Genomic DNA, 17,749 nt, shown 5'->3' on the forward strand with positions numbered 1-17,749 from the left:
TAGCGATCAGGACCACTAACACACTTAATATCACCTTCAAGTAGAATCGTCTTAGCATCCTCATCTAAGGATAGTCATCATAAGGGCACTAGATTGTGATATGATTGGGCATCTACTGAAAAAAAATTATATTGAGATGTAAAATTATTACATGAAATGAGTGAAATGATTTTAAAAGTTGCTGGAGAAATCAGAAACAACTTTTAGTAAGTTACTGCTTTTCTGTTGTTTTAGGTTGGCTTTAGAGTGTGGTGAAGGGTACTTTTCATGGTGCATGGAAGGAAAGCCAATGCGCAGGTAGGCATTTAGGAAGAAACACATTGGTTTCACTGATTGAAATTTAATGTGTAATTGCTTCCTTTAAAATGTTTTTATTCACAACCTTACTAAATTCTACTTGGAATTAATGATTCTTGTTCTAAAATAAATCAAAGCTACTATCAGAAACTAACAGCTTTTTAATGAAATGTAGGATAGATTTCTAAAGAGATTTTTCATTTTATGTGGTTCTTAATACTTAAATTTGTCTTTTGATATAGTAATTTTTTTCTTACACATAACCATTAAGTGTACCATGCTACTATGTGACTTTATTGCAACTTTAATTCCCTGTAGAATGTAGAGGTAAAATTGATAGTTATGGTTTTGCTTATTTCACTGATGTCCAATAAAACATTTGTTATGTTTATTAAAATAGCTGCATTGCAGAGAAGATTAAGGACATAGAAAAATAGAAATATGGAGGAAATATGGGCAAATATACAATTTAGTAATGCTTTTTCTCAATTTGTTCTAACAAATAAGATTAGAATCTTTATAGAAACAAATTAGTTCTATTTATTCATTATTTAAACTCATTTTATGATTATTGAATTCTTTTTAGTCATATATTATTTAACATCAAAGATAAACAACTTAGAGATCATTTAAGAGAAGAAACATTTCACTATAAGGTAGGACTTAGAAGTTAGAGAAGGGGTAGACATGGTGGTACAAGCCTGTGAAATCCCAGCACTCTGGAAGCAGAGGCAGGAAGATCTCATGTTCAAGTAAATGAGGGAGAGAGGGAGAGAAAGAGGGAGAGATTGAGAGAGAGAAAGACTTGAACCAGAATATATGTCCTTTTCCAGATCTGTTATTGACTTATCAGTTGACCTTCAGTTGTTCTACCTTCTCTGTGCCCCAATTCTCTGATGTATCTGCCCAGGACATTCAGAATTGGTAAATGTTCACAAATGCTTTAACATCTCCAAATGAAAGATATTATAGAGGTGACATTCCATTATCTTACTTATATCTTATCAATAGTAGGAATAATATTAGACTGTAAAGTACTAGAAGAAACAAACTACACATGTATTATTAAATGCTTCACTTCATTTTCTACCATGATCAGAAAAACCACGGATTGCATCTCATCCTCAGCTGCCATACATGTCATATTTTATGTAATTGCTAGAATAAGACTTCTTTTTTAAAGGAAAATTAGAGTGTAGAAATGTTTTTAGTTTATTAGTAATTTCCATGTAAAATATTCACTTAATCACTCAATCTGAGGGGATTTTTTGCTTGATTTATTATAACCGTCCATAATTCAAAATCATGTTAGATAATTCTAATGCCATTAATTTTTGACTTAAAACTCGTTGTCATCATCACTTGGCCAGAGGCCAGCCTACCCAGTGTTCTCTGGTCTTACTTTCACCTGCTGCCTACATTAAGTTATGGCCATGTTTTCCTATCCTTTCCTTGTTGGACTGTCATTTTTGCTGCTACAATCCGGAAAGTAGACTCAGTAAAGTGATGCTGACTTTATAATCAGCTGCTACTAAAGAAACTTTGAATGAAAGTAACTCTTTATGTTGTGATTATTTGAATGCATGTTCATTCTCTCTAACAGACTGTTGAGTTTTTAAGTCACATAACACCCATAGCACCTAATGATTACTGAATAATTATCATGCCCATTCTTCTGTATCTTTACTTCACAAATTAACTTGTAGGCCAGTGTGATGGCACATTTATGTAGCCCCGACACCCAGGAGACTGAGGCAAAAAGATTCTGAGTTTGAGGCCAGCCTGGACTACATGAAGCCCTGTATCAAAAAGAAAAGCAAAGCTTGAGAGGTGAGGCAGCCATCTTGAGCCAGGTTAAGCTGAGAATTAGCCGAAGGGCAGTGTATACAGAGAGGAACAAAGCAAGCTTGGCCATGATATTTTGTACACACCACACTTACAACCAGGTCTACAGTGAACATCCTTGTATAATTTTTGCCCAAGTACGTGTAAGCATAAATTTCTTAGATCCAGAATTGCATAGTCAGAATATGTACATTTAAATTTTTTGATAGATATTGACTGATTTCCTTCCTGAGAAGTTGATGATGATTTTTTTTAATTATCAACTTGACACAATCCAGAATCAGTTGTGAAGAGAGTCTTATAAGGGACCATCTGGATCACATTCACCTATGGACATGTCTAAGGGATTGTCTTGATTGTATATATTGGTGTAGGAAGACTAAACATGGGCAGCACTATTCCCTGGGTTTGAGTCCTGGACTGTGTAAAAGAAGAGACATTTTCTCTCACTCTCGTTCTCTCGCTCTCACTGCCCCCCTCCACTTGACTGTGGATGTGACTAGTCTTGATTCCCCCACAGTGATGAACTGTTGCCTGGAATTGTAAGCCAAGTAAACTCTGTTTCTTAAAGTTGCTTTTGTTAGGGTGTTCTATCACAGCAGCTGACTCTTATAATCTTTCCTCTCTCTCGTCCTCCATGTTCCCTGAGACTTGAGGAGTGGGTGTAGTATAGATGTCTCATTTGTGGCTGAGCACTCCACAGTCATTCATTCTCTGTACTTTGACTAGCTGTGAGTTTCTGCATTACCCACCATCCACTGCACAAAGAAACTTCTCTGATGAGGTCTGAGGGTTGTGCTAATCCTGGTTCAAGATTGGTCCACCCCCTGGGTCTGCAGCAACAGTTGAAGCTACTGATATATGTAGAATTTCACCAGTGGTTGTGGGCATAACTAGGAGTTAAATCCAGTCCCCATCCTGGGTCTACAGCTTTCTCTGAAGCCACTATAAAACGTGGCAGGTAATCCTGGTTCAAGACTGGTCCACCCCCTGGGTCTGCAGCAACAATTGAAGCTACTGATAAATGTAGAATTTCACCAGTGGTTGTGGGCATAACTAGGAGTTAAATCCTGTCCCCATCCTGGGTCTACAGCTTTCTCTGAAGCCACTATAAAACGTGGCAGTAATTTTTAACATTTAAGCAAAAAGAAGGGAGTTATAACTGGAGATGAAGATCAGTGGTAGAGTGTTTGTCTTTCCTGTGTGTGGTGCTTGGTTCAATCCCCAGAGCTGAAAAAAAGTGGGGGGAGGGTGAAGGTGAGCAGTGGGTAATTAATGAAGAAGTGCAGAAGGAAGAGCTTGTGGTGGAAGAAAGAAAACACCAAGACTCAAGTGTCTGAGTTGTATGCAATGTTAATTATATCCAAAGTATGCAGTATGCAAGGGAAGAAGGGCAAACAAACATTGTGAAAATCAAGACTGTAAACATGGGAAATAGCGTGGCCTTTATTAGTTTATATTTTAGGAGTCAATGGACATTAGCAAACAGGTCAGATTTGTTTGGGCTGATTTTTAGGCACATTTGGGGATGGGCAGGAAATAGGAGGCAGTAATAGGAAGGAAATGATTACTTGGGCTAGATTTGCATTGATGAGAATTGAGGAAAGAAAAATCAAGAGCTTATTTAACAGTAAAGCAAAAATACTTGGTAAATGTGAAGTGAAGAAAATGTAACAATATATATGACTCCAAAGATTTCAGCTTGGAAAATTGGGTACTGCCCTGATGTAATAAAACACATAGAAAGATGAACAGGTTTCAGTAAGCCTATTCAAGAGCAGATTTCCATACATTTTAGAAATATTGTGTCTGAGAAACAGCAAAGTAGCAATATCCAGCTTATAAGTGGATTGTAGGTACGGGGAGAAGGATTTATGCTGAAACTTAAACTTAATCGGCCGTGAGCCAACCAATATGCAGAGGTTCTTCAATATAGGTGTGAATGAGAAAATGGAAAATAACACCAAGGACAGGACCCTACAGGTACATTGGGTGTTTACTGGGTGTTCGAGTAGGGCCTAAGAGGAAAATGCAGTAAATATTCTAAAAAAAATGAAAGGCTTTAGGTGCAATTTCTTATTTATTCTAGCTAATCTAAGCTGTATGCTTAAGGGACTAGAAAGATGGCTCAGCAGTTAAGAACATTCTTGCAGAGGACCTGGGTTCAGTTCCTACCACCACATGGCAGCTTATAGCCCTCTATAACTGCAGTTCCAGAGGATCCAATGCCCTTTTCTGGCTTCCTTGAGCACTGCATGCATGTGGTACACATATACACATGCAGGCAAAACAGTTATACACATAAAGTCAAAAATAAATAAAATTTAAAGTGGATGCTTAAAAATAGTAGGAGATCTGCATACTTTTGACTGTTTCCCAATGTACCATGTGTACACTGTAGGTTGTCTTGAACACGAACCACTTCTCTTTATTGGAGCACAAGAAAATTAAATACTGTGCTGGATTTCTTAGTCTTATTTTCAGAGATTGCTTTGTTACCCAATGCTTGCTTCCAGCAAGGTGTTGAGAGATTGCTGAGGGGCACTCTGGGTATATTTTTGCTTTCCTGCCATACAGGGGCACCAGTTTGCTTGTATGGCTGCTTATCCTTCCTTTTTCACTTTGCCTTGATCACTGGAGTGGAACTTCTCATTTTACCCAGTAAGCACTAATGAGATATCTTGGAACTCAACCATTCATAAACTATTTTCTCATTTTAAAAGTGGTAGCCAGAGTGAGGTATGGTGGCACACACCTTTAATCCCAGCACTCAGGAGGCAGAGGCAGACAGATCTCTGTGTGTTCAAGGACATCCTGGTCTACATAGCAAGCTCCAGGCCAGCTGAAGCTACAGGGAAACCCTGTCTCAAAAAGACCCGCCCCCCAAAAAAGACAGCCAACCTTTCTGGTATAGAATCAGATAGAAAATCTAGTGTCTAGTGGATGCCCTCTGGCATGCAGAAACAGCACTTTGGGATATTATCTTTGTTTTGAGAATTTGTTTGCTCAAATTTCTATTCAAGAATGTTTTCAAGTAAATAAAGATCTGGTGAAACAAATCTTAAAAGACAGATTATTCTTTTCCAAAAATTAAAAAATGAAGTATTGGGGGTTGAACACAGGGCCTTACATATGCTAGTTAAGTGCTATACCACTGAGCTAGATACATAGCCCAAACAAAAATTTGAAGGATTAAAGGAGATGTGTGCAAGCCTAAGAAACATTCCATATATCTTTGGAGAAGATTAACCTTGAATATAAATGCTTTAGAATCAAAGAGTGTTGCTTTCTAAACTTTTTAATGTACCTGTTTTTAAAATTATCCACTTGCTGGGCACTGGAAAGATGGCTCAGAAGTTCAGAGCACTGGATGCTCTTCCAGAGGACCCAGGTTCAGTTTTCAGCACCTACATAGCAGGCTCTCAACTTTTCTTCCCTCTTATCTCCCCATAGAGAATTTTGTTAGGCCAACAAAAGACATGAACTTTTGTAGTTCCAGTGCTGAGGGACATAAAGAAGTCTGTAACCTTGCAAGTGGTGTCAGATTAAAAAGTTTGTCACTTCCAGCATCTTTAAAAGGTAAAGAAAATTTAACTTGCATTCATTTTTTCAGTAGATTCTACTTTTGCCTCTTCTAGGATCATTACACAAAGAGAAGAAAGGTTATAGCATGGGCCCGATTCATATTTGTTTCGTATTACCCCAGGTGGTCAGAAGGTTCCACAGTGTGCTTGGGTATCCTACTTCTAATTAGGAGCTTCCTTCTCTCTGTGCCTATTCTAGATTGAACAAATGCCTGTTCAAATGCATAAAAGAATGAAATGTAAAGAGCTGGGGAGGTGGTTCAGTTAATATTAAGTGTCTGCTGTGCAAGCATGAAGACCTGAGTTCGATCCCCAGCACGCACTTAAAAAAAAAAGTGAAAGTTGGGATCGGAGCAATGGCCTCTCTGACACTTGCTAATGCTATAGAGATGATAATGTTTCTCATGGGAATAAATGAATCTCTGGGACAGATAGAGAGAAACCTTGTTGCTGGGCAGGTCCAGGAAAAAGAAGAACCAGTGAAGACAGAGGAGGGGCATCTGGAGATGTTTACAATGCACAGGCTTGGGAGACCTGACTACAATGACCTCCTGTGACCTCCCCTCACACACCCTTGTCACCCTTTAGCACAAAATCAAACACTTTGAAATCAATCTTATTCTTGCTGTGTACTTTTTTTAAAAAATATTTTATTTATTATTTTTATTTTATGTGTATGAGTGTATTGCCTGCATGTATGTGAATGCACCCGTGTCGTGCAAAGCTGCGGAGGTCAGAAGAGGCTGTTGGATCCCCTGGAAGTGGAGTTACAGACAGCTGTTAGCTGCCATGTGGGTATTGGGATTCAAATCCCGGTCTTCTGCAAGAACAGCTAGTGGTCTTAACCACTGAGCCATCTCTCCAGCCCCAAGAAATTACTTCTTTTGATTTGGCTTAGCTAGGTTTCTACAAACAAGAACTATAGTGCTGGACAGTTGTCTATGTCGATAATGCATCAAATAATGATAGGTAATTAGTTCCCCATTGTGTGGCTTTTCACCCATAGAAACCTCTCTGGTCCAGCTGGATAGCATGAGCCTTTCCCAGCAGATGCTGGTGAGATGCGCTGCCATCACTGGTCTGACAACAGAACTGTTGTTTGAAATTCTCCCCTGCTGGAACATGAAGATGATGAACAGGGCCCTGGCCACCATAGTGAAATCAAATGTTTTTTATTGCTTCTGGAATGGCAAGGATCTTCAATTGGCCCTAAAACAGAATGTGTCCACATTTGAGGTGCATTATGGCTCCATGGCCGTGAGGCCCAGTGAAGGGTTGGGTGAGTAGTGCCTACAAAATGTCAGTATTTTCCCTTGGTTAGAGGCACGCCTAGATTAAAGAGCTGAGGGGACTGGAAATACAGTCCAGGGATAGAGCACTTGCCTAACATGCACAAGGTCCTGGGTTCAATCCCGAGTACTGCAATTAAAAAAATCTATCAGAAATAAAGAGGTGATCTGTGTCAAGTACCAGCAGCTGATTGGTTGTTGACTGCCTTCCTGAAAAATCTTTCCTGTTCTTTCCAGCTCACTGTGAGGAGGAAGAACTCCATGAAATGGAGGGAGAGTTGATGGAGTGCCACATCCTTCTCTTCTGTAGACCTGTGATGCAGAAAACAGCCTATGAGCTGTGGCTCAAGGAAGAGAAAAAAAGTCCTGCATTTGAAATGTGCCCATCGATGCAACCACTGCCGAAACAGAGACTTCAGTCCTTATCACCACTTCATAGTGGACGTTCGACTCAACACTTTGGGCATAGATACAGTTAAGAAGATGGCAAAGTCCCAAGGATTTAAAAGTAAACTTGCTTCCTTCCTAACCAATCGCAACTCTTCCTGGGAAGTCTGGAGATTAAACTCTAGAAGGAGTGGATCTGGACCTTGAAGGCTTCAAGTTCCCTGGGGGGCTGGGGCAAAACAGCAGCACATGTCCATGGGAAAGAGCAGTGTAGAGCTTGCGATACACCTGAGATAGCAGAATTATTGTCACTGTTACTTCCAGAGAGGATTTGGCCACACAGGGCTTTGGCAAATAAGGTGTGATGTTGCCGGGCAGGGGGGGTCTCAATCTCTCTTTTCGCGGCTGCGGGTGTAGGCGGCTACAGATCAGCAGGTCCGCGGCTGCGGTGGGGGCAGGCAGGCTCTGTAGGCGGTTGCGGGCGGGCTGGGTGTCAAGCTGTAGGGGGCTCTGCGTCAAGCTGTAGGGGGCTCTACGCCAAGCTGTGGGAGGATCTGGCCGGCTGCGGGAGTAGGCGGCTACAGATCGGCAGGTCCACGGCTGTGGTGGGTGCGGGCAGGCTCTGTAGGCGGTTGTGGGTGGGCTCAGTGTCAAGCTCTTGGGGGCTCTGCGCGAAGCTGTGGGAGGCTCTGGCCGGCTGCGGGTGTAGGTGGCTACAGATCGGCGGGTGTAGGCGGCTACAGATCGGCAGGTCCAGGGCGGCGGTGGTTGCAGGCAGGCTCTGTAGGCAGTTGCGGGCGGGCGCTGTGTCAAGCTGATGAGATGCGCTGCCATCACTGGTCTGACAACAGAACTGTTGTTTGAAATTCTCCCCTGCTGGAACATGAAGATGATGAACAGCGTCCTGGCCACCCTAGTGGAATCAAATGTTTCTGATTGCTTCCGGAATGGCAATGATCTTCAATTGACCCTGAAGCAGAATGTGTTCACATTTGAGGTGCATTGTCGTTCCATGACCCTGAGGCCCAGTGAAGGGTTGGGTGAGTAGTGCCTACAAAATATCAGTATTTTACCTCGGTTATAGGCACGTCTAGATTAAAGAGCTGAGGGGACTGGAAATACAGTCCAGTGATAGAGCACTGGCCTACCATGCACAAGGTCCTGGGTTCAATCCCGAGAACTAGAATTTAAGGAAAAATAATCTATCCGAAATAAAGAGGTGATCTGTGTCAATTAAGAGTAGCTGATTGGTGGCTGACCGCCTTCCTGAAATACCTTTCCTGTTCTTTCCAGCTCACTGTGAAGAGGAAGAACACCATGAAATGGAGGGAGAGTTGATGGAGTGCCACATCCTTCGCTTCTGTAGACCTGTGATGTGGAAAACAGCCTATGAGCTCTGGCTCAAGGACCAGAAAAAAGTCCTGCATTTGAAATGTGCCCATTTATTGGAAGAAAGTGCTCATCGATGCAACCACTGCAGAAACAGAGACTTCATTCCTTATCACCACTTCAGAGTGGACGTTCGAATCAACACTTTGGTCATAGATACAGTTAAGAAGATGGCAAAGTCCCAAGGATTTAAAAGTAAACTTGCTTCCTTCCTAACCAATCCCAACTCTTCCTGGGAAGTCTGGAGATTAAACTCTAGAAGGAGTGGATCTGGACCTTGAAGACTTAAAAACCCAACCTATTGGAGGAGAAGGAGTGGATATGGACCTTGAAGGCTTCAAGTTCGCTGGGGGGCTGGGGCAAAACAGCAGCACAGGTCCATGGGAAAGAGCAGTGTAGAGCTTGGGATGCAGCTGGGATAGCAGAATTATTGTCACTGTTACTTCCAGAGAGGATTTGGCCACACAGGGCTTTGGCAAATAAGGTGTGATGTTGCCGGGCAGGGGGGTCTCAGTCTCTCTTTTTTCGTGGCTGCGGGTGTAGGCGGCTCCAGATCAGCGGGTCTGTGGTGGTGGCGGGTGGTGCCAGGCTCTGTAGGCGGTTGTGGGCGGGCCCTATGTCAAGCTGTAGGGGGCTCTGTGCCAAGCTGTGGGAGGCTCTGGCCGGCTGCGGGTGTAGGCGCCTACAGATCGGCGGGATCATGGCATTGGTGGGTGCAGGCAGGCTCTGTAGTTGGTTGCAGGCGGGCTGTGTGTCAAGCTGGTGAGATGCGCTGCCATCACTGGTCTGACAACAGAACTGTTGTTTGAAATTCTCCCCTGCTGGAACATGAAGATGATGAAAAGGGCCCTGGCCACCCAGGTGAAATCAAATGTTTTTGATTGCTTCCGGAATAGCAAGGATCTTCAATTGGCCCTAAAACAGAATGTGTCCACATTTGAGGTACATTATCGCTCCATGGCCTTGAGGCCCAGTGAAGGGTTGGGTGAGTAGTGCCTAAAAAATGTCGGTATTTTCCCTTGGTTAGAGGCACGCCTTGATTAAAGAGCTGAGGGGACTGGAAATACAGTCCAGGGATAGAGCACTTGCCTAACATGCACAAGGTCCTGGGTTCAATCCCGAGTACTGCAATTAAAAAAATCTATCAGAAATAAAGAGGTGATCTGTGTCAAGTACCAGCAGCTGATTGGTTGTTGACTGCCTTCCTGAAAAACCTTTCCTGTTCTTCTCAGCTCACTGTCAGGAGGAAGAACTCCATGAAATGGAGGGTGAGTTGATGGAGTGCCACATCCTTCGCTTCTGTAGTGCCACATCCTTCGCTTCTGTAGACCTGTGATGCAGAAAACAGCCTATGAGCTCTGGTTCAAGGACCAGAATAAAGTCCTGCATTTGAAATGTGCCCAGTTTTTGGAAGAAAGCGCTCATCGATGCAACCACTGCAGAAACAGAGACTTCATTCCTTATCACCACTTCATAGTGGACGTTCGACTCAAAACTTTGGGCATAGATACAGTTAAGAAGATGGCAAAATCCCAAGGATTATTAAGTAAACTTGCTTCCTTCCTAACCAACCGCAACTCCTCCTGGGAAGTCTGGAGATTAAACTCTAGAAGGAGTGGATCTGGACCATGAAGGCTTCAAGTGCCCTGGGGGGCGGGGGCAAAACAGCAGCACACGTCCATGGTGGGATAGCAGAATTATTGTCACTGTTACTTCCAGAGAGGATTTGGCCACACAGGGCTTTGGCAAATAAGGTGTGATGTTGCCGGGCAGGGGGTCACAATCTCTCTTTTTTCATGGCTGTGGGTGTAGGCGGCTACAGATCGGCTGGTCCGGGCCGCGGCGGGTGCAGGCAGGCTCTGTAGGCTGTTGAGGTTGGGCTGTGTGTCAAGCTGTAGGGAGCTCTGCGCCAAGTTGTGGGAGGCTCTGGCCGGCTGCGGGTGTAGAAGGCTACAGATAGGCGGGTCCGGGTGGCGGCGGGTGCAGGCAGACTCTAGGCGGTTGCGGGCGGGCTCTGTGTCAAGCTGTAGGGGGCTCTGCGCCAAGCTGTGAGAGGCTCTGGCCGGCTGCAGGTGTAGGCGGCTACAGATAGGTGGTCCGGGCGGAGGCGGGTGCTGGCAGGCTCTGTAGGCGGTTCAGTGCGGGCTCTGTGTCAAGCTGTAGGGGACTCTGTGCCAAGCTGTGGGAGGCTCTGGCTGGCTGCGGGTGTAGGCGGCTACAGGTCGGTGGTTCCGGGGGGCGGCGGTTGCACGCAGGCTCTGTAGGCGGTTGGGGGTGGGCTCTGTGTCAAGCGCAGGAAGCTCTGGCCAGCTGCGGGGGGCTCGCCGTGTACGTGGGTCGTTGGCCACCGACCCGCGAGGACAAGGGAAACAAGAGACGAACCCACTCACCCACCCCCCACCCCCGCCCCAGGGGAGACTGATCACAGGCTGGTCCCAGGCGCAGTGAAACAGTTCAGCACTAGACAAAGTGAAAACAGCTCAGCCAGATTTAGTGATATAGCTCTAGCCAAGTTTAGTGATATAGCTCTAGCCAAGTTTAGTGATATAGCTCTAGCCACGTTTAGTGATACAGCTCAATTTATAAGGGGAAAAACTAGAAGATTTATAGTGTGGAGGCAGTAGCAAAAGCCTCTGTTGATAGGTGTTTATAGTATGTTTTATTTATATGTGGCGGTGGGCTTCTATCCCCCAGGCTGTCAGACAGTGTCTGATTACCATATAGAAAAAATCTGGTAGTTTCTATGTCAGGGGTCATGTTACCGGTCTTCTTCCTGGCTACCATGCATTGCCTAGCTGTGTTTCACAATATCCGCCCATCATGGTGGACTGCCTTATCACAAGCCCAGAAATGCAGAACCAGCCTACCACAGGCTGAAGCCTCTGAAATGTGAGTCAAAATAAATTCCTCCTCTGTTAAGTTTCCTCAGGTATTGACTTGATAACAGAAAAATCTAACATACAAGTCTAATCCCCAGTGTGTCAGTAGAGTAAGAAAGTAATTAACAGTGAAAGATATCATAAAGGTGGAACACTGACAAAACAGAATTAGTGTCTTTTAAAAGTACCTTAGAGCTTACTTTCTCTCCCTTCCAAGTAGCACAATGAGAAGGTAGCCATCAAGAGGAGAGCCTTCACCCACCAAGTTGACTACTACGAGCCTGGATTTCTCTGCCTCAAGAACTGTGAGAAGATAAAATTTTATTTCTATTATTTAAACCACCTAGAATATAATATATGGTGGCAGTCTGACAAGGTTAATACAGTATACAGTAAACTTTTTAGCTTCTCATTAACAACTGTTCAATAAATGTTAATCTGATGAGCAAAATCTTTTAAGGTTAATTTGCTTATGAAAGGAAAATTAAAGTTATTTCTTGCTGCCTACCTTAAAATGTTTGAGCCAGGAAAGTTTTACCTAGGAAGGAATGTAGAATGTCATTTATTGTCATCATTTTTAAAGAAATTTGTTAAAAGACAAAAAAAAATTGTATGTGTCCTAGCTATTTCTCAGGAAATGTTCTTGGAAGTCAATTAAATTGAAAACTGCTAGAATTTGGATCTGGAATGTCCCCTGAGGCCTGGGTGTTAAAAGTTTGGTTCTCAGCCCATGGTCCTACTGGGAGACAGTGCAACCTTTAAGAGTTTCACTGGTAGGAAGTGTATAGGTCATTGAGGAGGGCATCTATATCCTGGACATTCCTCCAAAAAGCTATAGTTGATCCAGGGCAAGTATGGGTGATGTGGAGCACACTGGGAAAATGGGGTGGAGCTGCCACCATACTGAGCACGGGCGAACAGCAAGCAAGGACAGCAGGCAGGAGGCAGATGGCACATGCATTTCAAATATGGAAACGAAAAAGGCTATAAGAATCCATGTCTTTATAAGTCACCCCCTCTCAAATGCAGTATAGCTATATAAAACCCAAATAGAATGTCTTATGTCAGTTTGTTAGCCCTGGGGCCTCAGTGGGCACGGGTGTGAGTCTTCCGAGAAGGGGGAGGGGAAAATTTAGTGAAACAGCATGAAAGGCAAAAGTGGCAACCTAACCCCTTTCTCCTCATCTGAATCCTGGTCATGAGATAGATGGCTTCCCTCTACCACCCATCCCCCACTTTGATGTGAACTCACCACAGCCCATAGACTGAAACCTCCAAAAATGAACCAAAATAAAGCACAGAACTTTATAAGTCGATTAACTCAGGTATTTGTTATAGTGAGAAAAAATTACACAAAAACAAATGCTACTTAATATATATTGCTAAAGTCCTCATCATAGAATATTGACTACATCCCCAGCCAATCTGAGCAGGTAAAAAGTATCTCTGTATATTTAACATGCACTTGTTTGACTTTTTGTGATGAATACTTCCACATGTTTTAATCAGCTACTTACAATTTTGGTGAACTGTATCTTTCACATATTTTCTGTATTAAGAGTAACACTTCACAGTGCTGAGGAGATGGTTCAATAATTAAGAGCACTTGTCTCACAATTATAAGGACAAGCGTTTTGAATCTCAGTATCCACATAGCAATCCAGGAATCCCACAAACACACGCATAAACACACACACACACACACACACAGAGTCATACACACGGTCACACAGAAACACAGATAATAAATATATGAATGTGTTTTCTTCTATTTGTGTTCTATTTGTTTCATATCTTACATTTAATTTTAATTCCCTAATTCATGTGAGATTTATAACAGTTAATGGTGTAAAGACTGGCTTTTGTTTTGAATGTTAAGGTTTGGTTGATTTGACTGTCTATTAAACCCCCTCATCTTCTTAGAACTTTTTCTATGCCAAGACCACTTGGTTTACTTAGCAATTTCTTGGCAAACACTCTTCAGTAGAGTAATGTTGAAAGTAGCAGAGTTCAAAATGTTCTCTTCTGTTAAGTAATCACATCTGCAGACCTCTTACCAGCTACTGTAGTTTAGATCGGGAATGTCCTGTAAAGGTCCCTGTGATAAAGTTTCACTAGCATGGCATTCTTGGGTAGGGTGTGGTGCCAAAATTCCTTCTGGAGAGGAGATGTAAGCAACATCCACCCCCCTCTTCCGTTGGTCCAAACAACAAACCAATGTATGATTTCCCCAAAGTGCACTCCATAGAACTGATTAGCTTATTGGGCTTACATACAGAACAGTGGGTGAGGAGTCACTTACAGTAATATGGGTGTTCCCTAAGGCCTAAGTACCTAAAGCCACACTGGAAAGTCTTCACCTGAGCATATGAGACTTTCCCATAGTCATATAAATGGCACCCTCCTCCCTTAGTCTTCCCCAGCGTATATACTCTAGCCTTTCCCCAAAGCCATGTCCAATTAGGGTTGATTTGCCCACCATCAGGTTAAGAGGTATGGATGGATACTAAGGCAAAGGTTGTGTGACTCTCCCTGCCCTCCTTCTATGTGGGCCATCAACAGTCATGAATCCCAGGTATGATCTTTGACAAGTGGGCACAGCTGAGCTCAGGAAGATGCCTTCTGTCTGAGGACAGGACTCTTTTATTGGGAAGGGGGGATTTTTTTAATTTAATGTGTGTGTTTTGCCTGCATGTATAAGTACACCCAAGCATGCAATGCCCATGGAGGCCAGAAAGGGGCATTGGATTTCTGGAACAGGCATTATGGATAGGAGTTAGTCATGTAGGTGCTGGGAACCTAGCCTGGGTCCTCTGCAAGAGTGTTCTTAACCACCATCTCTCCATCCCCATGGGGTGGAATCTTTAAGAGGCAGAGCCTAATTAGAAATTTTAGGTCCTTGAAAACAACTTCAAAGGGGATTGTTGGACACTGGTCTCCTCCTCTGACTCTTTAATATCCTAGCCACAAGGTAAATGGCTGTTATACATTTCTGCCATAATATTCTGCCTCACCACACACCCAAAGCAGTAGGGTCAGTTGATTATGAATGGAAATTATGAACTGAACCTTCCAAAAATCTATTCTCTTTATAAATTGATTTGTGTCAGGTATTGAATAGAGTAACAGAAAGCTAACACACTAGTGTTTCTGACAAAATATATTTTAAAGGATGATAAATACCACAGTCTGCTATTATATTTTGTGAGTCTCCTGAAAAGTTATGAAGAGTTAAACAGGTTCATTTACCAGCACCTTGTAAAAATGAGTTGCTGTGATTCACTTAGATTGATCAACCCTCCAAAGATATAAATTATGACTGATAGTCAGAAGTTTCATATTCTTACAAGAAAGTTGCTCAAGCAAAGAGAAATATGCAGCCCTGGGAATTTCAATGCATTTGGCAGATCTGATCCAAGATTTCTAATACCATACTACCCACAAATGATAAGGAACAGGAAAAAGATCTCCCAGAATTACTTATGGTACAAAGCACACTGAGTTTAATGTCTCAAGACTTGGAATGATGCCCTAGCTCCATTACCAGTGGTCTGACCTTGACTAAATCACTTAACAAGTTTTAATTTCCCTTCTTACACAATGGGTGACTTTGTAGAATTGTTGCAGAAATAAGAGAGGAAATCCATATTGTGAATGAAAGTTCCCAGAAAAATCCTGCATCTTGGACTGATCTTTCTATAAGGCTGACCAACTGATTAGCACTTCAATGACTATGCAGAGTTTGGAATGTTGCAGATCCATAGCCTATTTATAATTTCTCTTGGGCCATCTTTAACCCCTAAATGTCCACCCCTTGCCCACCTTTGTTTCTGACTGAACATCTTGTGACTAAGAGATAAAAACCATTTAGTAATGTAGAAAGGAGCCAGGGCTCCTCCCAAGCTCATGTGACCCCCAAGGAACAGATCCTCAAATGACTTAAGAGTAAAAATTGGGGCTGGAGATATGGCCCAGTGGTTAAGAGCACTGACTGCTCTTACAGAGGACCCGGGTTCGATTCCCAGCAGCCACATGGCAGCTATGAACCGTCCTTAATCCCAGTTCCAGGGGAATCTGAATCCCTCTTCTGACCTCCGCGGCATTGCACGACACGGATGCACTCACATACATGCAGGCAATACACTCATACACAAAAAATTAAAAAAGCCAAGTGTTTAAAAAAAAAGAGTAAAAATAAATTGGTTTATCTGGGCCAACTGTATGGTCTTAAACACCCGAAATGAAAGTATAACCAAAGATTAAAGGGATCAATATAATTCTTTAAGAGTCCATGTGTATAGCTAAAAGCTGCATAACAAGAAACAACACCAGACAGGAGATACCTTCCTTTGAGTCATTGCCCAGGGTGGCTCAAGAAACTCCCAGACAGTAACCCAGCATAGAACTGGGAAAATGAACAGCAGACCTGAATCTTATCTAAAGGAATATTGGCAACTGATTGCTGCTAGATGAGGAAGAGCTGATCTTCCTAAAACAAGGATCTCTAGATAGGCTGACTAGATTCAGTGGATGGACAAACACTGGGGAATGGCTGGGGGCGCCGACAACACAGTAGATAGTAACAGGGATTACATAGTATATGGGCTCCAGTGGGGGCAGGGGAGACTATGGGAGGGTGCCATTTGGGATGTGGTTATTTTGATGAATAAGATCGGGATGTACTGTATGAAATACAAAAAAAAATCAATTTTTAAAAAAAAAAAATGAGTTATATTTGAGGAAGAAACATAAAAATTTGCTCCATGTTAATTAGTAGAAGTGAAATACATTACCACTGAAATATACCTGATGATTTTATATCCATGCTCAGGTTGATCTCAGAAAGTAACCAACTATGATTAGTAATAATCAGATACGTAGAGATTAAAGATGCATGTGCAAACATCTAAGTGTTAGTAGCATTAAAAATGAGTTTTTTGGGGGGCTGGAGAGATGGCTCAGTGGTTAAAAGCACTGACAGTTCTAGCAGAGGACCCCGGTTTGATTCCCAGCACCCACATGGCGGCTACAAACCTTCTTTAACTACAGTTCCAGAGGAATTGAATGTCCTCTTCTGATCTCTGCAGCATTGCACGACATGGGTGCACTCATATTTGGCTCCAGAAATTACTATCTCTTTACCCCATTGGGATGAGAGTTGTGCTTTTGTGTCAATAATATGAATATACTATATGAGCTGTAAAGCACTGTTTAAGTATTGGTAATCATTAATTAGCCTATAATATGTAGCATAATATTCTACTTCCCTTGCTCAGAAGGAGACATAGCACCTGCTGTCCTTGCCTGGAAAAACACAATCAAGGGACACACACATGCACACAAATGTCTCCTCTGAAGCAGTGCCTACTTCTGAATCAACATGCTTCTTGCCTGACAGATGTGTACATTAGCTTAACCATAGGGCCGTTTAAGAAATTAGGTGCTTGGGGCTGGAGAGATGGTTCAGCAGTTAAGAGCACTGACTGCTCTTGTAGAGGACCCGGGTTTGATTCCCAGCACCCACGTGGCAGCTAACAGCCATTGGTAACTCCAGTTTCAGGGGATTCAACGCCCTCTTCTGACTGCTGCAGGCATTGCATGACACGGGTGCACTTACACACATGCAGGCAATACAATTAAACATATAAAAAATAAAATTTTTAAAGAAAAGTAGGCACTGACTCAAGACTGGAAAGATAGCTCGGGGGTTAAGAACACTTGCTGCTCTTGTAAAGAGCTAGAGTTTAGTTGCCAGCATACATGTTGAGCAGTTCACAACCACTTGTAACTTCAGCTCCAGGGGATCTGACACCCTCTTTTGACCTCCATAGGTATCTGCATACACATGCACATGCATGCACACATACACACACACACACACACACACACACACACACACAAATAAGATAAAATATATTAGGGTTCCAAATAGCAGCCCCCCTCTCCCCAACAGGGACCTACAGACTTTGGAGCCTGAAAAAGGGAACTTAGCTGATAAGCACCTTGACCTTTGAGGTCAAGAAGAACAAACTCTGCTGAGAAGCAGCCTGCCTTTCCTCTGACCTCCAAAGATAAGATA

General features: G+C 42.9%; 1 protein-coding gene across 1 annotated transcript; it reads left to right on the forward strand.

Annotated features, from left to right (window-relative positions):
- Positions 1-233: 233 nt before the first annotated feature.
- On the forward strand, positions 234-7,637 carry LOC115067346 (adenylate cyclase type 10-like). Its single transcript, XM_029554976.1, has 4 exons — positions 234-297; positions 5,596-5,721; positions 6,733-7,005; positions 7,253-7,637. The coding sequence occupies exons 2-4, from the start codon at positions 5,622-5,624 to the stop codon at positions 7,492-7,494; spliced, it is 615 nt and encodes a 204-aa protein (XP_029410836.1). The 5' UTR covers positions 234-297; positions 5,596-5,621; the 3' UTR covers positions 7,495-7,637.
- Positions 7,638-17,749: the final 10,112 nt, after the last annotated feature.

The sequence above is a fragment of the Nannospalax galili genome, unplaced genomic scaffold (genome assembly GCF_000622305.1).
Source record: "Nannospalax galili isolate Female #2095 unplaced genomic scaffold, S.galili_v1.0 scaffold1346, whole genome shotgun sequence".
Taxonomy (NCBI): Eukaryota; Metazoa; Chordata; class Mammalia; order Rodentia; family Spalacidae; genus Nannospalax; species Nannospalax galili.